Genomic DNA, 27,867 nt, shown 5'->3' with positions numbered 1-27,867 from the left:
CAATGAACTAAAATTATTTATAACTTTGCAAACTAGGCACACGAAAAAAATAAAATACTGAATGAAATTTAAAAACCCCATTTTCCCCAAAATATTTTTGTTATGTATCATCATAATCTGAGTGAGGTCATTGTATCTTGGCGCAGCATCATGATGCGCGAACGCATGAGGACGCAGGATTTTAGGCTATAAATGTGGAGCGACCCCTCGTGGTCACAGTATCGAACGGACCACGGCCACAGAAGGACATCAAAATGAAGCTGGTGAGTCCTTGAGGCTGTCTGTGAAAATGTGCGAAATAGTGCAAAAAAAATTTAATTTTGGATTTTTTCTCATTAATTTTGACTTAGTTACACATTAAGATAATTGTTAATTTGTGTATATTGTAGATAGGGCTTCATTCAAAAAATGTCTTATGTTCCAGATTCTCATTGTCGCTGCCTTCCTGGCTGTTACATTCGCCGATAATGTCGAATCCGATAAAGAAATCGAAGATTCAGAAGCAGCAGAATCTGTTGGTTTACTAAGCAAAAGCTTAGACCTCAACACGGCTGCTAGTGCATACAACTCGTACGCACCTTCGAACCAGAGCCCGCCTATCCAGTGGAAACCTCAAAATACGTGGAACGCTCCACCGAAGCCGATCCAGCCGATAAACACTTATCCCCAAAACAATTACGCCCCCCCTCAAAACTCATACTATCCTCAGAATACATATGCTCCTCCTCAAAACACATATCGTCCCACCTGGAGCACGCCTTCATATCAGACTTCGACTACAACAACTCCCGTCCCAGTGATCAAGAACGAAATGTATTATGGTGACAATGGCAGTTACAAATACGAGTAAGTACCCACTGGTTTACATATTTCAAAAGATTTTGTTTTATACTTTTTTTCAATCTATTTTTATCATCATTTAAAATCTCATGAGTATTATTATCTCAAAATCAATTAAAAAAAAAAACAAAGGCTATCTATCAGTAAATTGTCTGACAAATTACGATAAAAATCATCCAAATAACTTGCTTAACATTTTAACTTTAAAAACAGTTGAAAAGTCGTCTTTTTGCGTATAGTTAATTATATAGGCCTATTTCTATACGTCTAACGCTAGACTTAAGTAAAGGGCTAAAGCTATTTTGTGTTACAAAGTGATGGATGACGGCCTCAACATTAATCTAAAACCAACAGGGGATACCGCCTGGTTCACCACAATTTTCTTCACATAGTTGAAACAGTGATATATGTCGCCTCGTTGGTCGAGTGTTGATAATATATGTTCTTAAAGGCTGTTTAAAGTGGTAGTGTACTTTTTTCTTGTATCTCAAAGTCGTTACGTGTGGAAATTTTATTATTATTACTTCGTCTTCAAAAATACAGAATTGCTAATTGCTAATTTGCTAATCAAATGAGAAAACATTCAAATACTAAGTCCTCGCGGTTTTGACTCAGATAGTGTATCAGATTCAAGCATTTCCAACTGAATATAATTTGTAATAGATGCATCGAATTTTTACAAAAAAGTCCTATAAATTTCAAAATTATTTCTGACGCTCTTTATTGATTCATTTACACCTAAAAATAATATTACAAGTCTACATTTATACGAAATTAAGTCAGTGAACCCGCCAAAATGCATGCACGATTTTAGATTCATCTCTAAGCAACATTTTACAAAGAAAACCAAGGCTCCGTCAGGCAAATATTATGTAAAACAATGGGCTATGTGTCAAATCAAACAAGACCTTAACGGTAATTATAGAGCCAAACCCGAAACATTTTATAGTTTCAACTTAGAATGACGACATGATTCCGGTTAATTTACAACTAATATAACTGTACATAAAAAAATAGACGTATCCGAAAAAGGTCCTAATTTTGTATAATTTATGCTCCAATTTAGCTTCGTTCGGATATGTTTTATATTATACCGTTTATTTCCGTATCTACTTTTTTTGATTGAAAAAAATAATAATTTATGAGCTATCTTAATTGGTTTAAATTGATTCGAGACAGATCTTTTTCCACTCAGATTCAATTAAATTTGCATGTTGTTGGTTTAGGTGACTAATGCTACCTATCGAATTTTAAGAATCGTTTTTAAGATATTGTATTTTAAAATGGCAAGATTCCATGTCACTAAACAAGTATTTGTGAATCAATTGAATTTAATGCCGATCCAAAAATACAGAGCAAAATAAACAGCAAAGCTACTTTTAACAAAATTATCTTAACACATATTTTATACCATGCTATGGAGCAGACTGTTTTAGAATCTATATTTTAAGCTCTTAATAAACTAAAACGAAGTAACTAACTAATATATATTGAAGCAGATACCGAAACAATCAAACTTAAAGCTTAAGAATATGAATGACGCCATAAAAACAAAACACCAAAATAAATTAAACTAAAAACTAAACACATGAGTACTTTGAAGAATCCACAAATAAACATACACTTATCCGTCATGGTTATCTCCGTAACATAGATGACCTTGTAAAGGAACCGAGATAGGTTATTAAGTCGGTGGATACTAAGAATTTTTTCAACAAAATGTATTTCTAACTTAAAAATATTCAAATATTCTAGTCAATACACAAGAGTTACTCTGGCCATCCAAATTATATTCTATCGAATAATTTAAAAAAAAAAACCCAGACATTGATAGTAATAGTAAAAATAGCAAATAGTAAAAATAAGTAATAGTAATAATAAAAAGTACTCAAAAGTTCGAAGTTCCCTTTATTTCAAAACACATAAATTCAACCCTTTTTGGTTACGTTATATAGAACTCGGACACCCAAACAGCACAAGGTCACCTCTGTCTGAATTACAATAAAACGTTTCAAAACGATCAACCAATTTACCGCGAGCTCCCAAAACCCTATACCTGTTTTCAAAACTATAGGAATCTGTAGCCTAAATGACGTCACTATTAATATCAGATTGAACTGATTCGTCTGTCCTTCTTTGCGGGGTCAAGTATAGTATTTCTCCAAAGTTGCCGACAGCATTGAATGTAGGTGTGGTCGTACTTTAAGCCAATTTAGTTTTTTGTACTGAACTTGAAACATTACTTATAACTGACATATTCGGTTTAGTGGTGCTTTAATTGTGTTGTCTTGATTGGTGTCGATTGCTGTGTAGGCGTGTTTTATGGTTTCATAAAAAAATGATATATTGTAAAGGAAATTATGGGTACACAATTTTGTAGGTGCGAAATCTAAAAAATTATACCAACGTATTTAATGACAATATAACTGATACTTAACAAAGAATTGATTGCGGCAAATTGGCAATTGATTTTCTCTTTGCTTGCAAGGTACCAAATCGCCGATGGAACACACGTAGGCGAGGAAGGCTACTTCACGAATCCCAACACAGAAGAGGCAAGCCTGGTGAAAAAGGGCTGGTACTCTTACACTGGAGCTGATGGCAAAGTTTACACCGTCCACTACTGGGCCGACAAGACTGGCTACCATGCTTACGGGGACCATTTACCCACTCCTCCTCCCGTACCTGCTGCTATTCAGGCGTAAGTATTTGTAGAATTACTATTTTAAAGATATTGTAATAAAAGAAAAATTCAGATTCAGAAATCAACTGATTTGATTAACCCGAGACATGAGAGCGAAATCACAATTGAACACATAGCAGCTTCGTCGCAGAAGTACGCTAACTGTTAGTAGAATCTACCCTAGGTTCGAAACTGAGCGTGAATCCAGAAAAGGATATGCTCAATGAAAACAATTATTGAAAATATGGATGTATTTGATACTAGCGGCGGCTCGGGCACCCCTCGGGACTTTAACAAAAATTTCAACGATATTTGACGTTGTATTATTTTTTAAATAAAAGAGCACTTATTGCAGCATAACTATAATAGTTAGACATATACTGTTGCGACACTTTTCATAAATAATAATGTGTTCGTAATGAATGAAAAAGAATCTCCATGCAGTTTATTTTTAACAAGCGGTCCGGTCCGGCTCCGCTCGGGTCTTTAACAAAAATTTCAACGATATTTGACGCTTAATTTTTTTAAATAAAATAACACTTAGTGCGGCATAACTATAATGGTTAGAGATAAGCTGCCGCATCACTTTTATCAATAATAATGTGTTCTATAAAGTCGTAATACTTTATTTTATTCTATCATGAATAGTTTTCGCAGGGCACCCGATGTAAAGAAGATTTTAGGAAATTTTTTTACACCTTGGCTTACATTATTTGGAGTTTTAGTAAGGATTCAGAATTTTTTTCAAAAAAGATTATAGCCCATATCACTCGGGAATAGTATAGCTTCCAAACAGTGAAAGAATTTTTCAAATCGGTTCCGTAGTTTTGGAGCCTATTCAATACCAACAAACAAACAAATCGTTCCCCTTTATAATATCTATATATTAATACGTGAAGCAAAAACTTTGTATCCCTTTTCACGAAAATTGCGCGGACGGAGGAGTATGATGTTTTCCACACTTATAGAGAATATAGAGAAGAAGTGCACAATGCTAATAGTTTTTTAAAATAATGCATAAAAGATCCGTTAAATCAATTAAGAAAACATTACACACACTACATACCATTTATTTGACGCACACACGCATGCATACTATTTATTGTCAAGCTTTTGTTATTGACATCTGTTGTCAAATTGAGAATAGAATAAGGTTTGTCTTTGTTAATATTTTTTATAGTGTAGTCTTGGCGAAATATGTGATTATAGAAGTATAAAATACAATCATAATAGTGTACAAACTTACAATTCCAATTGATTATAGTCGAATTTCGACTACTGCGGTCCCCTAGTATCCAATTAATAACTCAAGGAAAGTAATTAAATCGCTAACGAAATTAGTTACAAAGAAATGCCAAGGATTCGAATTGATTTGTTCAATTAAAAATGTCACGATTTTGTTTTGGTTTTGCTTAGATAAACGTATATAGCATTTGTTAAAACTGACGTCACTCGTTGGGGCCATGTGCTCGTCTAATTATGACAAATTGAAACTCAATTTAAATAGCTTGAAGTCTCGACAGAACCGTGATAGTGGGTATTATTCTTGAAAACGGAACTAAATGAACGGAACTATATGAGGGAAACACCGGTGGTGCTGGTGGTAGGACCTCTTGTGAATCCGTACGGGTAGGCACCACCGCCCCGCCTATTTCTGCCGTGAAGCAGTAATGCGTTTCGGTTTGAAGGGTGGGGCAGCCGTTGTAACTATACTGAGACCTTAGAACTTATATCTCAAGGTGTGTGGCGCATTTACGTTGTAGATGTCTATGGGTTCCAGTAACCACTTAACACCAGGTGGGCTGTGAGCTCGTCCACCCAAAATAAAAATAAAAACAGTTTCGTGTGAACTCATAACATTCCGAACGCCCAACCAGGCTTACTTCATCATATTAGAAAACTATTGGAATCGTTATGTCGACAACAAATGTTACCACAAACATTACTTATGAGTTATAGACTAATTATATATGGACCCTGCGGTTCAGAATTTATCAAAATAATATGTAATTAGATAATAATGTTTGTATTTTTGATTAAAGAACAGTTATTTGATCTGTATATAATAGCTTCGTAGAAACCGGGCTTAAAGTTTTCAAATAAACGGTTGAAAATCATTAACTTATAAAGTTTTGATAATAGTTTGTGTATGCACAATATAAACATACATTAAAATCTTCTAACGGGGGTGAGCGGCCTTTGCGAAGATTGCGAATGAAACTTTTTTATTTTTTATTACTTAGATGGGTGGATGAGCTCACAGACCAACTAGTGTTAAGTGGTTACTGGAGCCCATAGACATCTACAACGTGCGGACTCACAATATGTCCTACCACCAGTAATTACGCAAATTATAATTTTTCGAGTTTGATTTTTATTACACGATGTTATTCCTTCACCGTGGAAGTCAATCGTGAACATTTGTTAAGTACGTATTTCATTAGAAAAATTGTTACCCGCCTTGGGGGATTCGAACACCGTTGCGTCGCTACATACGAATGCACCGGGCGTCTTATCCTTTGGGCAACGACGACTTAACTTAAACTTGCTAAAATAATAAGAATTTTACGTTTAGCTTAGCAAATTATTTTGTTCTAATCTTGTATGTCTTGCTACTCATAACGCAGGTGAACATACTAGCTTGAAGCAGTGCTACGTGGAATCTCACGTCTTGTCGGATCCCGCGAATTCACACTGTGTTTTTAAGCCTTTCAAGCACCGATCACCATCCTCGTCGAGCTTGTCAATTAGGACTAGCGAACTTACCCATAGACACAGCCCACTGAACTTCGCGCAGGATCTTCTCAATGGGTCGCGATTCTGATCCGGTGATAGATTGTGCGAAGACTCCTCTCAGAGCTACTCGCCCAGGATTAGTGTTAGCAAATTCTCTAAGGTTAATTAATCCCTTGAGTTTACCTACCCCTCCGGGAGTAGCTGCAATAGCCCCTTAGTCTACCGGCGAATAGGTAGTGTAAAAAAAAGGAATGTTAAAAAAACATACATAATATGTGTGGTTTACATATAATAGGACAAAAACGTTCAAATCTTTACAATGTCATACTCTCACAGGATAATTCAGATTTTCTAAGCAAACCAATAATAGAAATTATTCGGATGCTCATCAACATTCGTGATAACTTACTTAAAGTAGTTAATAAGCAAATAGTTTTTCATTAAATAAAAATCTCAACTATAAAATCTATTTACCGAACTCATATAAACCTATTAAACAAAAAATCTATAATATTAAAAAAATATTATTATATTCAAACAAAGAAATTAGGTAGGTACTCAAAGTTTTTATTTGCATAATAACGGAACAAGATAAATTTACATGGGTATCTACTTAAAGAGCAAAAACTAGTGTGTGTACTATTGTATTGTAATTTAAGTAAATAAAGATACTCATCCGAACAATGGTACTTGTTGTACACTGTCAAATTAGAAGTGAATGATTTGCATAATATAACTGAACACTTGCAAAACTATAAATACTTGCGATAAATTTAATGTAATAGGTTAAAAGACGAAAAATCAGTTTATATAGCTGTTGTAGCTTAAAAATCCCATAGTAATTCTGGAACCTAATTTATGAGAATCAACTATGGCAGGGTTAATATAGAGTTGCATTTCTAATTATTACATTTCCATATTGGATAAAAAAAACATTTCTAATTAATCGGAATTAAATTATCGATTCGTTATTTATTATATATTTTCGCTAGAATTATACTTATTCGTTTTACACATATCAAAATGGCACTATCGTTCCACGTGATCTGTTTAAAAATAATAACAACAGAATACTTAATTGATGAAGCTTAATTATTATGTTAGAAGTCGACCTTAATATACATTTACAACCACAATGTATATACGTGTTACCTACATATTTTTGAATATATATTAATACGTGAAGCAAAAACTTTGTATCCCTTTTTACGAAAATTGCGCGGACGGAGGAGTATGAAATTTTCCACACTTATACAGAATATAGAGAAGAAGTGCACAATGCTAATATTTTTTTTAAAATAATGCATAAAAGATACATTAAATCAATAAAGAAAACATTACACACACTACATACCATTATTTGACGCACACACGTATGTATACTATTTATTGTCAAACTTTTTTTCTTGACGTCTGTGGTCAAATTGAGAATAGATTAAATATTGTTTGTCTTTGTTATTATTTTTTAAAGTGTAGCCTTGGCGAAATTTGTGATTATAGAAGTATAAAATACAATCATAATAGTGTACAAACTTACAATTCCAATTAATTATAGTCGAATTTCGACTACTGTGGGACCTCTAGTATTTTTGAAATGTCTCTAACTTAATTCAGTAGTGTTTGTCTTGGCCTAAACGTTCAAACAAATAAAAAAAACAAATATTTCGTTTTCAATCCTTGTTGACTAAGTTAAACATTCGTAAAATTTACAACACATTAAAACGAATGCTTTTTAAATATTCTCGCCAATTCTCATATCAACGCTAAATTATCCTAACGGAATTTCGCTTAATAGTCGTGTTTACCGTTGTTTTTAATCAAAGATTCGCGTATAACTTCTCTGTAAATACATTTTTCTTTTTCCATTTTAATGTATTATTATAGAATATTTCAAAATCAATTAGGTGAGTTCAACATTTCTGCCCGTTTTAGAGTTCCCTAGTTCTCTATCTCTATATATATCAGTTTAGATATATGCTGGTTCTGTGTAAGCTTAGAAATACATTTTAATATATTCAAATCACCTCAAGGGATATAGCGTGACGATCGTACGAAAAAAAAAAAAACAAAACGAAAAACCATTCCAAACGATGGTCAGGTAAACGTAAAGATGATAATATGCTTTTTTTTGGTAATATCAGCTGCGCAATATACACAAAACAGTTTTGCTAAAGTTTTATTATTGGCTAGAAATTTAGGCAAAGTATACAGTTTTGCTCGATTATAAAAGGTTATTTTTTATTGTTCACATCCGTAATTTCTGCAGTCGTTAAGTTCCGCAGTTTTAAATTTTATCTCAATGAAAAATGATTTTAATTCTGTTTTTCAAACGGCTAATGTATTTCTGGAACATTATATAAATGTTAGTAGCTCGTAACACAAAGAAATGCTCGACATATCTTGTAACGAATAATCATATGGTAGGACCTCTTGTGAGTCCGCGCGGGTAGTTACCACCACCCCGTCTATTTCAGCCGTGAAGCAGTAATGCGTTTCGGTTTGAAGGGTGGGGCAGCCGTTGTAACTATACTTGAGACCTTAGAACTTATATTTCAAGGTGGGTGGCGCATTTACGTTGTAGATGTCTATGGGGTCCAGTAACCACTTAGCACCAGGTGGGCTGTGAGTTCGTCCACCCACCTAAGCAATAAAAAAATTATAAAAATTATTCCACGCAATAAGAAAATTAATCGAGTTTATAAATAATCTTTTCTACCCTTCACAGAGCCCTTGATCAAAATGCCAAAGAGGAAGCCGCGCAAGCTGAAGCTGAAAAGAACAAGCCACAACACGTTTACCATCCCACACAGGCGCCTATTTACTACCCGACCCAAGCACCTACATACTATCCCACCCAAGCCCCATCTTACTACCCCACCCAAGCTCCAACTTACTATCCCACTCAAGCTCCTTCTTACTACCCAACTCAGCCCCCTACCTACTACCCTACCCAAGCTCCCAGTCACTATCCATCCCAGTCATACCCCCAAGAACAAAACTATCCAAGTTACGGTAAAAAGTAGATAGTGTTTAAACGATCGTATGCAAATTTTACGAGACACGAGACTAAAAAATGTGATTTTAACTATGACTATTTAAATTTCTAATCATAAATTTATAAATTTCATTTTTCCTTAAAAACTATGAGTTTATGATCTTCAGAAGATTTATACGGTCTTCGAAATCTAATATGGAACTATATTTCTGGGGAAATATCAGTTATCCTGTTCACGATTGTTCTTTGTGAACTCGATAACTGTTTGAAAAACGATATTGTGATAACGTTGTATACTTGAAGCCATCGAATTGTGATGTATTCGTCATATTAATACAATAAACTTTTTGTGTAATAATTATTGTATTTTACTTACCCGAAAGAGACAGCATTGTGTGATTTATTTGAATTTACCTGAAATAGATAAAAAAACATATAATAATTAACAAATATAATTATTATTATATTTTTGCTCAAATAATAGGAAGCAGTAGTGAGCTAAATTTGAATTCCAAAATGATTATAAAAATAAAATAAGATATAAGATTGCTAATTAAAATAAGCATTTCAAATAAGGTTTTTTTTTACTTCATTTATTGCGTAATCAGCACCTTTAACCTTATGCTAAGTGATTAATGGACTCCGTAGAAATCACAACGTGAACGCCTCGTACCTTAAGACCTCATGTCTGTGTCCAATGGTAAGGTAATTATGCGCATTAAATTTTTCAAATTAGATTTTTATTACACGAGGTTATTCATTCATCGTGGATATAGTGAAGGTGTGTTAAGAACGTATTTCATTAGAAAAATTGTTACATGTATGCGGTATTTGATTTTGATAAGATTATACCGGGGGTCTTATTCTTTAGGCCACGACAACATCATTACCGCAGTCCATCCGAACCTGTTTTAACGTAGTGGTTCATAATAACACAAATTTATAAACAATTAGCAAATTAATTTTAAGCAGAAGTTAATTATGATAGATTCAAAAAGTAATTAATTGAAAAAACCTTTTCATTTTATACGTCAACGCTAATTACAAGTGTCTTGAAAAACAACGGCATCGAAATTTCTCTGGTATAATTTTTTTGAGGGATGACAATATCTACCGAGTAATATTCAATGGTATGTAATTAATTAAAATTGAAATATATGGTGTCTGTTCGACTGATAATCAACATGCAGATACCCTTAATTTTACTTTACGTCCTGTTAACAAAAATTCGATGGAACCGGTCTTGAGGTCAATGACTCTCGTTACACAGCTTGAATCGGCAAATTTGGGATGACCAAATTAAATCTCCAGTTTATCGACCAGTGCCCTCTTCGTGGGAATCTTCATAGGGGCTAACTTTAATTAATGAAACTTCTCGATTAAGGGTATCGGTATTTTTCGGTGAACAAAATCACTTGATTTATCTTTCGTGACTGCATTCTTTAAAAATAAATAAAGAAGATTTTTACTTATTTTAAATGTTGTTTATATCGTCCTATATTTAGTCCACTATGAATCACTTAACGAAAAAAAAGAAGCTTGGGCTTAAAGTTTACTTACAACAGAACATTTGTCCTGAATAATTTTATAAGTCCATCTATTCCTAATGGAAGGGTACATAAACTGTTTTATGGCTTCATAAATACAAGTTGATTTTAAATTAAAGTTCATAAAATCTTATATCGATATTAGGTATTCATTTGCTTACATTTCGTTGTGTTCTCCTCTGTTAATGAAAGCATGGTGCCTTTTTATACATCGTTGATTTACATAAATGAGGAAAAAAGATCCTGTCAAAATTTAGACATAAAACAATTATAATGAAGAATTGAAAATAATGATGGAAACGAATGATTCACAAACCAGTGTTAGCTTAGGAAAAATAACTCTCGGATCGAGTTTTTTACTAGTAGCTGGAATAGGCAGGATGGTGGTGTCTACCCGTATGGGCTCAGAAGATGCCCTACCACCGGTTAACTACCGAATTCATTCAGTGAACCACATCAGCAAAATCTGCGTTTTTTTCCCTACCTAAGCTGATAGCCTTGAGAGGTTATTTCAGCGTAACCTTAACTAGTAGGTGAGCTCACGGGGCTCAAACCGGAGTATTACTAACACTGACCATAGCAAGAGCAGTACTTCACAGAATCTACCACCGGACTGAGAAGATCCGGCGAGAAACTCAGTGGTTTGTGTCTATGGGTTAATTCGCTCGGTGAGCCCATCGTCGCTTGCGACGGGTTCGACGAGGACGGTGACCGAATCAATCTGCGTAGATTGCTCAGTTTCCTAACTAATATACATGCATAGTAAAGAGATTCAAAAACGTATCGTCACTTTAAGGAGCAAAGCAAAAAGGCAAAGTTTTATACCACACCGCATTAAATATGTTATTAGAAGAGCTACGAATGTAAACTTCATCACATACCGTACTACTGTATATCTTAATGATAGTACAGTGAATATGACAGAAACAGCGAGGAGAAACCGTAATTACAAGTCTAACGATATTTCACGAATGCCTGGACACGAGAATCTCGCGTGTGTATAAATTTATTCGGTATTCAATTTCATTATCATTCAGTTTTCTACTACTGTTACAGTGTGACGTGAGAGTACAAAATCAAACTACAGAACTACAAAGAAAATGATGCTAGTAAGTGTGGGTGTTGAGTTAAAGTGACAGTAATATCGAGGATTATTTAAATTTAAGGTAAATCCTTTTCTGTTTTTTTTCAGAGGCTACTTATCGTATTAATATCTGTTTCAATAAGCCATGAACAAAATTATGGATCACGTTTTCAAACGCCCGGTCCAGGTGTATCGGCTTCAGAGAATTCAATTTATCTTCCCCCTGAAACGGTCACTCCCGCACCGTATTTTCCTGTAAATCAAATGAACAAATTGCCATTTCCTTATTTACCACTGGATCCTATCAAAGCACCAACATCGTTTCCTACACCATTTCCTCCAATTATGATTTCGTCGACGTTCCGCCCTCCATCGCGCAACGATTACGAGGACGAAGACGATGAAGAAGACAAAAGACCTTCACCACCGCGGTTTTCTTTTTTTGACACTAAAAATAATCGAACTGAACCGAATACAAACTTGTTTCAAACTCAACGTCTGGATATGAGAAGCCTTCCAAAAACAGTTGAATACCAACATCCTATTGATAGAATCGATATGAAACCTGAAATAAGAAAGCCACAACAGTTCACACTTAACAATAGACAAATCCAAAATGGTTTACCAAAACCACCTCAAAGAAACGTTGTGGTATCCCCAGAAAAAAGAAATGACCAAGGAATCGACCAAGCTAAATCAGGAAATTTTCCGATTCCTCAATATCTACCTTTACCGAGCTTATTTATATCGTCCACAACAGAGACAGCTATTCCAATACTACGCTTGTCTAATGAAATGGATTTAGATGGAAGCTTCAGTTATGAGTAAGTATGTTTTTTTTTAAATGTGCGTCTCTGATATTAGATCAATCATGACAATACAACTATAATACACTGGAAAGCTTACCCTTATTTTTTGTACAATATTACTATTAATTTTAGAGCTCTAGGTGCAGATCAAACTCACTATGTACAACATAGCCGTATGGAGAACATTGGAAATGATAAACCAGAACAAGTTGTTGAAGGATCATATTCGTATGTTGGTGATGATGGGCAAACGTATTCAATACATTATATTGCTGATGCGAATGGATTCCGAGCTAGTGGTGACCACTTACCCGTACCTCCTCCTGTACCTGAAATTATTCAAAGGTAACGTAATGTCTTGATCCTAAAAAATAATTAGTTTCAAGTGTAATTTTACTGGTAGGTAAAAAATACTAGTTGAAAAGTTGACTTTTGCGGGCCTGTGCTATTTAGGGCTCTTTATAATATCTGCTATCTACATTAATCATTTTCATTCATACTTTCACGTACATACTTACGTATTTATAGCTACATATTTTGAAATATTAATAGTTTATAAGTTAATATAAAATATTACATTTTATAATGCATATAATCAACCATAAATTCGATCTGTTCTTTTCTCAGGGCTGTGCAACACAACTTAGCTGAAGAGGCAAGAAAACCAGCCCATCTTAAGAACTGGAACGAAGAAGATGATATATATCAAGATACTGAAAAAAATACTTTTACTATTTTGCCTACACATAATCTATTTACTGGGAGAACTCCAGAATCGTTTTCATTCAATTTCCTAGAGGGAGCAAATTCACACAATAATTTGTTAGCAGCCACAAGCCCACAGTCACCTCTTAAATCTTATTCGGAAACATTTTCCGAACATCTAAAAACTAGACAAAGCTCTACTATATCACCACAAATAACATTTTTGGCTTCACAAGGTGCTCATATACCCTCCGCAAGTACACCACAGCCAACAATAACCAGACTAAATGAGAAGACAACAATGCCACAATTAGTTAATTATGAAGCTGTCATTAAAGAAACTGAACCTGAAAATAAGAACTTACTAAAATGGCAATACAATGCCAATAAAGACAATAACCAGACTCCTGATAAAAACTCGATATCAAGATCATTTGGTGAAGATGATGACGTACTGATAAACTTTAACGAAATGACTCCTGAGCAATATACAAATATGATACATTCAAAGATAGAAACGCAAACTCTAGCACCTAGGGACAATTTCAATGAAGCGACGGGAAAATACCAACTTTCTAATTTAGCAAATATCAAACAAGATAACGTACATTTGGATCGAATTAACAAACATTTTTACACTTCGTCGACATCCACAGAAAGTAATTCAACACCCAATGAACAGTCCTATATGAATAATTTTAATAACAACGACTGGGCCAATAATTATAATAGTAACTATAAAAGTCAGTCAAACGCTTTTGATAATAAAAAGCTTTTCCCAAGCAATGATGAAGAGTCTCAAGTGCGAGCCAAAATAATTACTCAAAATAAATTTATACCTCCCAGTCAAACTGTCAGTCAATCCTATGATTATATTGACAGCAATAATAACGTTCAAATGACTAAAATCGTAAATTCAGATGTTGAAAATAGACAATACAAACCAGAATCGACTTATTTAAATACTTCACCCGTAAATCAGCAACAACAGTACTTAAATTGGCCTAACATTAATAAAAAGAATGAAATTATTGATACCCGTAAAACTGACGTTTCTTCAGAGTCTAGTTATATAAGCACTGCCAATAGCATTGAAGTCTCAGATATTGTTGCTCGTAATGAAAATAACGATTTCAGTCCTATCACCGTACAAACGGGTGAACCACATGAAGAAACAACAACCGAAAACTTTAATGACAACTTAAAGGAGAACATTTTCTTGAAACGCTTTTTTAAGAGACAGAAAGAAAAGAAAATTGTTACTCCGAAAGATAATGCTGATACTAAATCATTAAAAGAAAAACAGGTAGAAAACCATCCAAAGTATATCCAAACGGATCCAAAAAAAATTTATAACGAAAACAGCAGACCTTTTCAAGTCTCCGACATCATAAATTTGATATCAGCCAAGAACTATTTCGAATCTAACAAACTAAAAAATAGCAACAAAGTCCTGAATAATAATCAATATAATAAAACACATTTAAATCGTAACAATTTAAGGAATCACTACGAAGAAGAACCCGAAATTGATTCACAAGAATTTAAACGTGAAAATAAAAAGAACATGTCCCAGGAAGAGCTTCATGGTGTCATCAGAAACTACAAGGTATTACAAAGGAACAATGGAAATTTCAACAAAGAAAGAAATCTAGATCAGATTCGTAAAGATCTCACACCATCAGGAAGAAAAGAAAATTTACCACCATTAGGAAGAGCGGGACCGTCGATGAAGAGCTATTTGCCAGCTATATACGTTTAAATTATTTACTGTGATTGATTTTTCAAGATTCTAAAATGTTAATGGACAGTAATTGCATTTAGTAGGATAGGTATTTGATTAAAATGCTAAAAGTTGGATTAAATGTTAAAGTTTAAAGTTGGATAAATGTTTTTGGATTACTGTTAAATCCCTGTCACGCCATGACTATCGCTGAGATTGATTCAGTAATTTCCTTGTATAAGTAACACCAGTTTTATATTGAGAACGAAATTTAAAAAGTATGGCAAAATTTGTACCACAAAGACAGGATATAAAAATATCACAAAAACATGTCATCATATATTATGAATAGTGAATACCATAATTTTCACATCCCAAAACTTTCTGCAAGTTGTAATTTTGACTACGTACGATAATTAACTAGTCCCGTAGCAAAAAAATACCCTCAAATTTTATAACTTCTTAAAAGAAAGGAGAGACACTGACATTTACTATAAACATTAGAAAAACTTAACTATTTGGAAAACTAACAAGAGTCCTCGAAGTCACCTTAAGACATGAGGTCGAAGATACAATTGTATACGAATAATGGCTTTTTATAGCTCAATAGGCGAGATAATAGATAGAAACAACTCGGTGACGCATCATTCAAATCAGAATCCATTTATAAGTTTCAGATGAAATATAAGGGATGCTATATACCCGATTTAGCTTAAAAGTAAACAATTATAAAATATAATTAACAATTGATTTTTTTGACATTGAACAAATTTACGAATCACGCCGTATTGAGTGTTTAGCGGAGCTCATGGATATCATCATTGCCATCATCCACCATAAGACTTTAGTTCTATATCTGAATTGTATAATAACTATACAAAATATAACTTTTCATTTGAATCATTCGTGAACAAATTGAGTGTGACCTTCTTAAGAAAATTGGTTAGAGGCTGTGGGATTCTAACAACGACATCATCGCGTCGGTCGATAGGAGTACACCAGGCCCATATCCTTTAGGCCACGATGACATTTGATTACTAATCATCTTAAAACAAAAGTGATATCGAAATACCTTTAACGGCTCATAAAATATGTGGCATCCAAATTTCATCTATGCAATGTGAATGGCTTCCTACTTCAATATCTATGACATACAGTACGGAAAAATTACAAGGGTCCTACTTTTGGGCGTTAGCCTACGGAACCTAAAAGGAAAGAGCCTGTCTAAAACCGACTAAAATAATCGTGATTTATCTTAGAAATCGATTTAAAAAAGTGCATGTGCAACAATATGTCCGATATAAACAGTGCGTGTTCGGCTTAATTGTATCATCTCGCCGTCCGAACTGAAAGCGTGACGAGTGAAAATGTTTTGTAGGTATTTAAAACGATTAATCTTTTTATCATCAGCTTAGGTACTCATCAACGTTAATTCTTATAGTTAACAAGAAAAACAGAAAACCAAGAATTCAATTATTATTTTTTTGCTTAAATGTGTGAACGAGCTCACGGCCCACCTGGTGTTAAGTGATTACTGGAGCCCATCTACAACGTAAATGCGCCACCCACCTCGAGATATAAGTTCTAAGGTCTCAGTATAGTTACAACAGCTACCCCACCCTTCGAACCGAAACGCATTACTGCTTCACGGTGGAAATAAGCGGGGTGGTGGTACATACCCGTGCGGACTCCCAAGAGGTCCTACCACCAGTGATTACGGAAATTATAATTTTGCGGGTTTGATTTTTATTACACGATGTTATTCCTTCACGGAAGTAAATCGTGAACATTTGTTGAGTACGTATTTCATTAGAAAAATTGGTACCCGCCTGCGGGATTCGAACACCGGTGCATCGCTACACACGAATGCATCGGACGTCTTATCTTTTAGGCCACGATGACTACAAATATGTCCCCGTTCTATGATTAATATTTATTGCAGCTATGTGTTTTTTTTGGACCGTTTAAATATCACCCATTGCACAAACATATAGTACGATTTGATCTCTTCTTCAACCCGTATCCACTCAATGCTGCGTGTAGGTCTCTTCAAAGGCACCCCATTCTTTTTCTGTCTCTTGCCTTTCGCATCCTACGATACGGTTTGTTAATGGTAACTAATTTATGGAATTTTAAGTCCGCTGATGATACACGACCGTAAACAATCTACTAACGACTTCCTGTGTGTTGTTACTTGTGTATACGACTTGTATGTTACTCGGCCACCAATTTCACCAAATATTTTACGAATTTTTTGTTACTGGAAACAATTTTCAATTATCCAGCAAAAACTTTTACGGCACTATCGATTTGAATTGACCAATGCAGAACTTTAATATTTTGAAAAAAAATTGTTTATTTACGCAAAATTTATTTTTCTCTCCAATAAAATTGAATATATGTAAATGTAAAAAAGGCGTTTAAATAAAAATGATTGTCCTAGCCAGTTTGAATCGAAAATGTCTGGAAGCTTATTTGGCAATCACATTCAAACCAAGCTGCCTTTGGGTCTACGAACTTGTGCTTAGAAATATCGTGAAATTCAGATTAAATCACGGCTTTTAAAGTCAAGAGTGAAAACAAGTAAGTCGCATACTGAAATTCCACCTACAGAATATGTTTGTATGTACTGAGAATGTACTCAGAAACTTAATCCAAGGAACACAATACGGCCGGCTGATTGCGTCGCGACTGGAGCGTCTACGCAAATTACATCGTACTTCCACATAAAATTTACTCAAGGAAACTGTCTGATTAGACGACACTAGCTATTTGTAAGTTGTTTCATTCATTCGTTTCATTCAGCATATACTGCGAATTATTTAGAATTGAAACCGAAAGTATGATAGTCGTTTGAGAGTTACGGAACAAGTCTAAAGACGTTTATTATCCTTACTACTTACTACTTATCTAGTAATTTAATACGTATATTATTTGTTTTGTTGTACAATTATTTTACGCAATGAATAATTGTAACATAATTTATAATCAATTTTTTGGCCGATTTGGCTAATTTTGGTCTTGAATTATTTGTGGAAGTCCAGAGAAGATTTAAAAGGTAGATATGAAATTTGAAAATGCTCGGAATTAAATAAAAATAACAATTTTGTTTTCCCTTTGATGTGTCGCCCGTCGGATGGATTCCTTTTATTTGTTTTAAGTTGATTTTATACAAAGTTTAGGTCTTTTATTTATCGATTGAGGCACTACGAAGTCTGCCGGGTCAGCTAGTCTGTAAAAGATTTCTTATTTTAATTTCTCTGATAATAACTTTTTTTTTTATTGCCCTTATAGGCAGACGAGCATACGGCCCACCTGATGGTGAGTGGTTACCGTCGCCCATGGACTTCAGCAATGCCAGGGGCAGAGCCAAGCCGCTGCCTACCGCAAAAGTAACAAGACAATTAAAAAATGCTAAACGCGGCGCCGATCCGTGATCAGCATTCACCACACGCCGTAAACAAGATCTCTGTAAAAGCCGTAGTAGCAATTCCTTTGAATGCCCAGTATTGAAAGGATATCAAAGTCAAGAAAAGCAAATAGAGAAATACACGGAGAAAAAATATGTAAATTTTAATGTGACTGAACGTAACATCAAAGCGTATCTGACTGATTTTCACCCAACATCGGTTGTTAGGTTTTCATTTCACTACGTCGAGAGCACCCTCCTTGTTTCGCGCTGCGCTTTTAAAGTTTCAACAGAATGTTGTTTCTGAGCGAAATGTCGTTCTAGTGTCTGAATACTCTACGGGATTTATAGGTAGAAAAAACGATAGGGGGAAACTTTCTTTTAAGGTTAAAAATATGTGAATTCCGGTAAATCGCCTATTTCTGCCGTGAAGCAGTAATGCGTTTCGGTTTGAAGGGCGGGGCAGCCGCTGTAACTATACTTGAGACCTTAGAACTTATATCTCAAGGTGGGTGGCGCATTTACGTCGTAGATGTCTATGGGCTCCAGTAACAACTTAACACCAGGCGGACTGTGCGCTAGTCCACCCATTAAAGCAATAAAAAAAAACCTTAAGCTGTTGCAACAGGGTCGCGATTTTTATCATTGGTGGAGCAGGAATATTTCGTTTAACTAACTCAAACACAAGACTTTATAAGTAGATCAAGATGGAGACACGTAAATATTCAATTAGATGTATGATGTTGTAATTACTGGTGGTAGGACCTCTTGTGAGTTCGGACGGGTAGGTACCCCCGCCTTGCCTATTTCTGCCGTGAAGCAGTAATGCGTTTCGGTTTGAAGGGTGAGGCAGCTGTTGTAACTATACTGAGACCTTAGAACTTCAGGGTTTTGCAAACAAAATACGGTCGCGCGAGTACATTGGCAATGCCGGAGTGGATAAAGGCACATCCAGCAATTGACGGTCCGCCGACTGATGGGAACGACGGTCATGTCACTAATCCTATAGGACCATTTTTGTGAGGAGGAGGATCATTTTTTTGTGAGGGCTTTTTTGCAACGCTTCTCCTCCAAATCCTCTTTGAGTTTAGTCTAGACGTTGGCATTAGACGCTTCGGTGAAAGACCGTAGTGACATATATCCACTATCCCAACCTATGTAGGATGATACCAGCTCAAGTAAAACAACTCAAGGACACAATCAATCTATTGCCTAAAAGGTTGAGGAAGTGTCATAACTCCGGATGCATTATACAGGAATGAATTTCAGAGATTTATGACCCGTAATAGAAAAACAATATTAGGTCATTGCCGTTTAGTATACCTACAGAAAGTTAAAGTATTTTTTTTATATTTTTTTTTTAATTTCTATCTATCAAAATATGCTTGGTACCGAAGCATCTCTGCCAGTGCAGTGGGAATTTTTCTATGCCCTTCTTCTTGCGTTCAAAGGCAGTTTATAGTGCCTCTATGGAGTAATATTGTTTTGATGCTAAATTTTAAATCTGCTGCTAGCTCAGCGGTAGATTGAGTATGGTCAGCTTCCACTAACGCCTTTAAGTCGTTGTTGACTTCACATTTCGGGCGACCACGGGGCTCATATTTTAAGATCAAAATTCACAATTTCTATTCCGTAATTACTTTTTTTTTATGAGTGGACGATCACACGCTCCACCAGATTCCATCTGACCACCAAAACCTATAGACATCTATATAATAAATGCTGTCACCCACCTCGAGACATGAGTTCTAAGGTGTTAGTTTTTACAGTACAACGGCTGCCCTACCCTTCAAACCGAAACGCATTACTGCTTCACGGCAGAAATAGGCAGGACGGTGGCACCCATCCGTGCCGACTCCACAAGATGTCCTACCACCAATAATTCCGTATATTATAATTTTTGCGGATTTTATTTTTATTACAGGATTTTATTCCTTAGCCGTGGAAGTCATTCGTGACCATTTGTTAGGTACGTCTTTAGAAAAATCGGTACCTGTCTGTGATGATTCAAACACAAACATAGTCGCATTACTCGATAGGTATGCACCAGCCGTTTTATCCTTTACGCCACGATGACTTCAAATTCGTGATGACTCCTATTTTGTTCGTGTCCATATTGATAAACAAATAAAAAATTTTCGAAAACCAAAACATTTATGAATAATAAAAAAATTGAATTTAAAAAAAAAAATTCGAAGATTTTAAAAGTTAAATTCATTTGAATTTAGAATGTATTGCCAGCCATATATAAATTACGTTTCAAATGGCCAGCACTGTAAAACGGCAACTACATAAATACAGACCTATTATTATAAGTAGTTAAACGTACAACAACAATATTAATCGACCTCAACGACTTCAGTGATCATAAAAAGCTCATCACAGTTCCGAAACTGTCTCGGTTAATAGTTTGGTGGATCATTATCGCGTAAAACCGGGATCTCATTCACGTATATTGACTGTAAATCATAAGTTTGTTGTTGAGGTAAACCGGAGGAGCGAACGATCGAAGTTTACGTATTATGAAACGGTGTAAATGCGGTTTTGTCGTGTTAAAACATACTTTGAGATAAGGGATAATGTGCATTCGAGTAGTTACGAAAGGAATTACGAAGTGTTATATAATTATAATGTTGTTTGCATTCCAAACGTGTTCAGAAAATTCGAAATTTAAAAAAATATTACTATTAAGTTTGTGTTGGGCGTATAGTACTTTTTCGTTTTTACTCGCAAATCTAGTTGTCAATGTTAATCTTACGAACAACACTAAAAGACAATCACTTGAAACAATAAAAATATGTTTCTAAATTATATATCTATCTATATATATACCTAGTCAGGTCATAAATTCTGTCACATGTTTAATGTAAAATAATTGAAACAAGTTTATTCATTATGTAACCATTCATATACCAAAATGAACTTAACAAAACATAGATTCTTATGACACTAAAGTTTATTCAAATAACCTCCGTGATTTTGAATACAGGCCTTCAATCTGCGCGGCCAGTCGTCTATCGCAGCACGAACGAGGTCCATGTCAATATCGGCGGCTGCCTTAATCAAGGATGTCTTGAGTGACTCCAAATTGGCTTTGAGCACGCCTTTTCCTCCAAGTGTTGCCATATCTTGTAATCTAACGGATTCAAATCTGGACTGGAGGAGGGCCAGTCTTCGTGCCGGATGAAGTCGATTTCACGCGCCGCCAGCCAGTCTTGTGTGCTCTTCGCTCTATGAGCTGGCGCCGAATCTTGTTGGAATACCCAGTGCCTGTTATTGAACATGGTATGAGAAACAGGTTCCACAAGGTTCGTCAGGACTGTATTTTGATACACAACTGCATTCGTTTTTACACCTTTCTCACAAAAATGTACCTCTGTTAAGCCCCAATAAGAAACTCCCAACCATACCATGAGCGAGGATGGAAAATGACCTCGTTGGACACGCGGAATACGGTTGTTTCCCGCGTAATTTCCCGATATTTTTTTCCCGCGTACCGCTTCAACAAAGCGCGGCATCTCTTCAGTCTCAGGTCCATTAGACGAGCATTCAAACAATGTCCTGTTTTTCTTCGATATGCCCGAAGCCCTAAGTCTTCATTTAACACCCTTTTCACCGTGGTTCTACTTAGCCTTATCTGAAGGGCCAACAGTTTCTGCTTACGTTTGGGATTTCTTTGAATTCGCGCCTTCACAGCTTTTATCACTGCTGGAGTCCTAACAGACCGAGGGCGACCACTTCTTGACCTGTCATCTACACTAGAGTCTTCATTGTATCGTTTGATGGTACGATAAACGAATCTTTTGGTTATATTCAAAATTTTCAGTATGTTAAAAATTTGAATTGGCGCGTAACCGCAACGATGCAACGCAATAACTGCAACACGGTCTTCTTTAAGCGTCCACTCCATATTTAAAAATGAGTAAAATTCTAAAAGTATACATTTTTATTTTCATGAACAATTCGAAATTCGAATTCAATAAACTTTTTTGTGGCCAGCATTCTAAAAGAAAAGTTTTTACTGTGTGACAATACTTATGACCTGACTAGATATATAAAAATGAATTGCTATTCGTTAGTCTCGCTAAAACTCGAGAACGGCTGGACCGATTTGGCTAATTTTGATCTTGTGAAGTTCCAGAGAAGTTTTAAAGGGTAGATAAATATGAAAATTCTCGGAATAAATAAAAATAACAATTTTGTTTTTCCTTTGATTTGTCCCCCGTCAGACGGATTCCTTTTGTTTGTTTTAAGTTTATTTTATACAAAAGTTTAGGTCTTTTATTAGGTCTTTTTTATTTTGTATTTCTGCCGTGAAGCAGTAACGCGTTTCGGTTTGAAGGGTGGCGCAGCCGTTGTACTGTTAAAACTGGGACCTTAGAACTAATGTCTCGAGGTGGGTGGCGGCATTTACGTTGTAGATGTCTTTGGGCTCCCGTAACCACTTAAAACCAGGCCGTGAGCTAGTCCACATATCTAAGAAATAAAATATATTATATATTTTTTTAGCTAAATATGTTTCTCGAAAATATGAAGGCGAATATAATTGTATAATTAATGGAATATAGATCATAGTGACACGCAGCTGACAATAAACATAATCTTATCAAGCTATCCGTAAAATTATGATTATAAATTTAAAAAGACGTCTGATAAACAAACCGTAATTGCCATCGTAAATAATCAGGCACTTTCAATAAAGTAGATGATAAGAAGCAATAAATTCTTACTTCCTTTCAACGTACAATTTACGAAACACAAGAATCAATCCCGTTATTTATAAGGCGAGTTGACAAACAACGAGAAAACGGTGTTTCAACTTGTCCCCTTTATCCAGAGGTTTAGGGTATCGCGTGTTAACCAACTTTATCAATAAGGCCGAAGAAAATTCACCAGAATTGTGTAGACAAATAAAAGTAAATAGAAATGGAGCTGATTTAAATCTTAAGCAGTAAATATTAAGCTCCGAAATAATTTAGCTGTGTATTTTAGTTTAAGTATTTCAGGGAGATTAGTTAAAATTAGATACGTCTACTGTAAACGAATTTTTAGTTTATTTTTGATGAGCATTGTTTTTATTAACATAACATGCACATCAGAACTTTCGTAACTAGACTCTAGTTAGAATTGTATAACAGAATAAGTTCTTGTTGAAACAATATTAATAGCAGATAACTAAATTTGCAAAGAAATGATTTAATATAATTTAAGACGGTGGTTTCCAGATAAGTGAGATTATGATTTTTGTGACAACTCGATAAAAGAACAAAAATAAGTCCACATATACTTATGTATATATAGGAAACGACATATACTGCATACATCATCTAATAAATCCACAAACATAAATATACTTAAATATAGCTACACTATACAATGCCTTCACCCGATAAGTGAACCCCCGAAAATACATTTAAATACAAGGACATGAAAAAAGGGAAATGGAAAGTTTTAAATCAAAAAATTTGGTTTTTAAATTAAAACATCAATTAAATCCACCAAATCGTCAAAAACACCCCGCAGATTTAGGTAATTTTACTTTATTTTAGTATTTTACAAGATATTACCTAAATATTGACTTATCATTATATTTTATATCTTACCGTTTTAAAGTTAGTGGCCCTCCAAAAGAACCCTTTTTTATTAAAAAAATAGCATAAACAACGGTGCCCGCCTTTTACTTTTTTCTAGCCATTGGATTTAAATGACGTCTAAATTGTTTAAGCACTGTTAGTCAAAGTTTATAGCTATACTAAAATAATAAAAACCACGGTTTTTGTTTATACTCGTATATGTTGCATATACTGTGAAAAATTAGTATAAAGAAAACAGAAGCTTTTGCCAAAAAGAAGTTAAATTCAGTAAAAAAAGCTATGTCACTTAGGCCCTTCATTTTACTGGTTCCAACCCCACGGGGTATCCCGGGGTACCATACCAGCGGCATCGCTTGGGTGGCCTGACAGGCCGCCGTACCGAGACGGTTGACATTCCAGCATTCGTTTCGCCTCAGCGGTTCGGCCGGGCGTCCTTGGCGTGATCCGCGCATCTGGTTGCAGTGTTGACCGCGGTGACCCCCTTGCCCTGCCCAGGTTCTGAGCTTGGAGGCATCGGGCGGGTGAGAATGGAGGGGAATCGTTTAGTGGATAAAGCCCTAAATACCATCCTTAGGACCGCGAGCCGCTCCTAACATCTACAGATCGTTGTGGTACGAAGGTGAAGGAATAACATCGTGTAGTAAAAATCAAACACGCAAAATTATAATTTGCGTAATTAATGGTGGTAGGAACTCCTGTGAGTCCGCGCAGGTAAGCAGTAATGCGTGCGGTGAAGCAGTAATGCGTTTCAGTTTGAAGGGTAGGGCAGCCGTTGTAACTCTATACGAGACCTTAAAACTTATATCTCAATGTAGGTGGCGGCATTTACGTTGTAGATGTCTATGGGCTCCGGTAGCCGCTTAACACCAGGTGGGCCGTGAGTTCGTCCACCAACCTAAGCAATAAAAAAAAATGGGTTCGACTCACGACCCAGAAAAAAACACTTCATTTTAGGGTTTTTTTTATGATAATTTTACGTATATTTTCATATTTTTTCGGGCGCTCACTTATCGTATCATCTTGACAGCCAAAAAAATTATCATCATTAATATTATCTGACCTGAACTAATCTGATAAGATAATACGATTCATAAATTGATTTCAATCATTTATCAAACGACATTACGAAACTAGAATGTCGCGCGAAAAATTTTTTAGGACTAATTTTTTTAAGGAACGATGGTTAGCACTGTTATCAAATGTTAACGAATAATCAATGCCTTTGTTACCAAGAAAATCTGTTTCTGTGTTCGAAAAGTGGGAATTAATAAAATGAAAATGATAAACACAAAATTATATCGTTAATGTATCTACTATTCGATCGATCGATCTTGTCTACATATATAGGTACGTCTAACGAAAATGTAAGAAAATAGTACTGAGTGAGATATTAGAAGTGCGAGAGTGAAAATATTACAGGGATTAAAATGACGAATGATTGTGTTAATTTTAGAATTTACATCTGACACTTATAAATACTTTGTCTTAAATAAGACCGAAAAGTAATACTTACGTGCTAAAACAACTCCATAAAGCCACAGATAACATCAAATTTAAGACATAAATCAAAAGTAAACAAAGGATTGCCGTAAATATTATGAGAAACTTTGAAGTTTTTTCACCTTTTGGTTATGACGTTACAACTTTTAATTGGTATAATTGACCTCATGGGATCGACTAAGATACAAGTCAGCATTTGAAATACACAAAAGTCAGTATAAACTTTATTAACATATTTTAATCGTGTTTTAATGTAAGGGAGTTCATATAGAGTCCCTTCTTTATTTCGCCGTAAAGTCGTGTTTTATGTAATTAAAACCACAGTTGAAACAATATAAATTTTATTGTTGTAGCGGCATAAACAATTCTAAGTAATTATATTACATTACTTATTAAACACATTATAAATTATTTTTACGTTTTAAATTTTCGGCAGTATTTTTTTAAAGAGATTTTATGACCTGGTAACTAAGATCTTTAAGTCATGTCTTATTTTACTTTATATTCTTAATTTTATGAAAAATGATAATATGGAGTGAAATGAAATGAAGATGATTAATTTGAGACATTAATCAACTGGGATGAATTTAATGAAATGAGATGATATGGAATGAAATATAATCGCAGTAAAATGGTGGTCATTTACTGAGATTTTTAAAGGATCTCGTTAAAATATTTCGATTACATTCCTACGGTCGGGTAGTCAATCTAATAATTTATAAAATCGACCTTTTCTCTAAGGATATAAATATCTTCCGCAATAATCTATATTACGAGTGCACATTTATTTATTCGGAGACCCCGCAGAGATCTAACACGTCACTTCAATATGTCTGACACGCTGCACAGAGGCGCAGTAAGGCACTCTTCGATGATTGCAAAAAACCGAACTTCTCAACTTGGGAATAGGGATGTCTCTTCATCGAATTATATAATGTAATTTTGTAACTAATTGAACATCTGGATTTATAATTAGTTTTTTTTTTCATTGCTATGATGTGTGGACGAGCTCACAGCCCACCTGGTGTTAAGTGGTCACTGGAGCCCATAGATATTTACAAGGTAAATCCGTCACCCACCTTGAGATATAAGTTGTAAGGTCTCAGTATAGTTACAACAGCTGCCCCACCCTTCAAACCTTTTTTTTTTTTTCCTACCTAAGCTGAGAGCCTTGATAGGCTATTTCAGCGTAACCCTAACGTTTGTAGGTGAGCTGACGGGGCTCAAACCTGATGACGTTGCTAACACGAACCCTAGCCAAAGCCGTGCTTCGCAGAATCTACCACCGGATCGGAAACGCGACCCACTGAGAAGATCCGGCGAGAAACTCAGTGGGCTGTGTCTGGGAGTTAATTTACTCGTCGAGCCCTTCGTCGCAAGCGACGGGTTCGACGAGAACGGTGACCGGTACTTGAAGTGCCTAGAAGCACCGTTAGTGGATCGGGAGGATCCGAGATGACGTGTTTTGGGCGACGTCGACTGCTTTCCATTCTGTCCGCAGGATCGGGAATGTAGTTACCGGCGGCCACGATGAGAGGGTTCTCGTGTCGTGCCGCTTTATCGAAGTGATTCAAACCGAAACGCATTACTGCTTTTTTAATAATATTTCTCATCCGAACACGACAAACGAAGCGAAAGCGTGCCGCCTAGTAGATGCGAGCCGCAACTAATCGTCAAACATCGGCTCACTTCGGGTGGTGTGCTTCGGCAGAGTCGAGGTGTCGTCGTTCGAGTGGAACCGAAATTCGAAACACATTCGTCTTAAGTGTATAATCTATGCATTCGTCGCCTGACTTAGGAAGAGTGAAGACGTCTTGGAACTGTCATCGTTTCGTGCTGCGCATTATCTTTGCACGATTACTCACTATGTCAAGAAATAATGAAAATATTAGTCCATTCTGCGAAACATATTTAATAACATCACTTTAATAAATAAATGAAAATCAACAACCCTATCCTTGCCATCGGGCTACCAGCCCAAGTCAAATTTTGCTTTAAACATAACTGTTGGGAAATTTCATGTAGATTTTCGTATATTTATAATTATACTAGCTTTAGCCCGCCACTCCGTCCGCGTGGAATAGTTACTTTGGCATAACGCTAAATTTTACCTCCACTGTATTTACGTAGAAAGAAAAAAATATTTTTGAAAAATATTTTTGAATTATAGAATGTTACGGAGGTATTTAAACCCCTATTTTGAAACATTATTTATTTGGTGCTTCACTTGTATTGGTCTTAG

General features: G+C 35.3%; 3 protein-coding genes across 4 annotated transcripts in view; 2 read left to right on the top strand and 1 right to left on the bottom strand.

Annotated features, from left to right (window-relative positions):
* hwt (SH2 domain-containing adapter heavyweight) overlaps nt 1-27,867 on the bottom strand; it is a 244,783-nt gene that overhangs the window by 209,582 nt on the left and 7,334 nt on the right. The gene's annotated exons all lie outside the window — the stretch shown is intronic.
* Nucleotides 129-9,612, top strand: CPR21 (cuticular protein RR-1 motif 21). 2 transcript variants are annotated; one of them, XM_028181928.2, is made up of 4 exons: nt 129-263; nt 425-846; nt 3,329-3,541; nt 8,985-9,612. In XM_028181928.2, the coding sequence occupies exons 1-4, from the start codon at nt 255-257 to the stop codon at nt 9,280-9,282; spliced, it is 942 nt and encodes a 313-aa protein (XP_028037729.1). In that variant the 5' UTR covers nt 129-254; the 3' UTR covers nt 9,283-9,612. The 2 variants fall into 2 exon arrangements, with proteins under 2 accessions (XP_028037729.1, XP_028037730.1); XM_028181929.2 differs by lacking the exon at nt 129-263 and having other exon boundaries at nt 416-846.
* CPR20 (cuticular protein RR-1 motif 20) lies at nt 11,420-15,349 on the top strand. Its single transcript, XM_028181931.2, has 4 exons — nt 11,420-11,910; nt 11,994-12,709; nt 12,827-13,039; nt 13,322-15,349. Exons 1-4 carry the CDS (start codon nt 11,902-11,904, stop codon nt 15,159-15,161), a joined length of 2,778 nt encoding a protein of 925 aa, XP_028037732.2. The 5' UTR covers nt 11,420-11,901; the 3' UTR covers nt 15,162-15,349.

The sequence above is a fragment of the Bombyx mandarina genome, chromosome 21 (assembly GCF_030267445.1).
Source record: "Bombyx mandarina strain Sakado chromosome 21, ASM3026744v2".
NCBI classification, from domain to species: domain Eukaryota; kingdom Metazoa; phylum Arthropoda; class Insecta; order Lepidoptera; family Bombycidae; genus Bombyx; species Bombyx mandarina.
The sequence above is the reverse complement of the archived record's forward strand: the minus strand, read 5'-3'. Positions and strand labels throughout refer to the sequence as shown.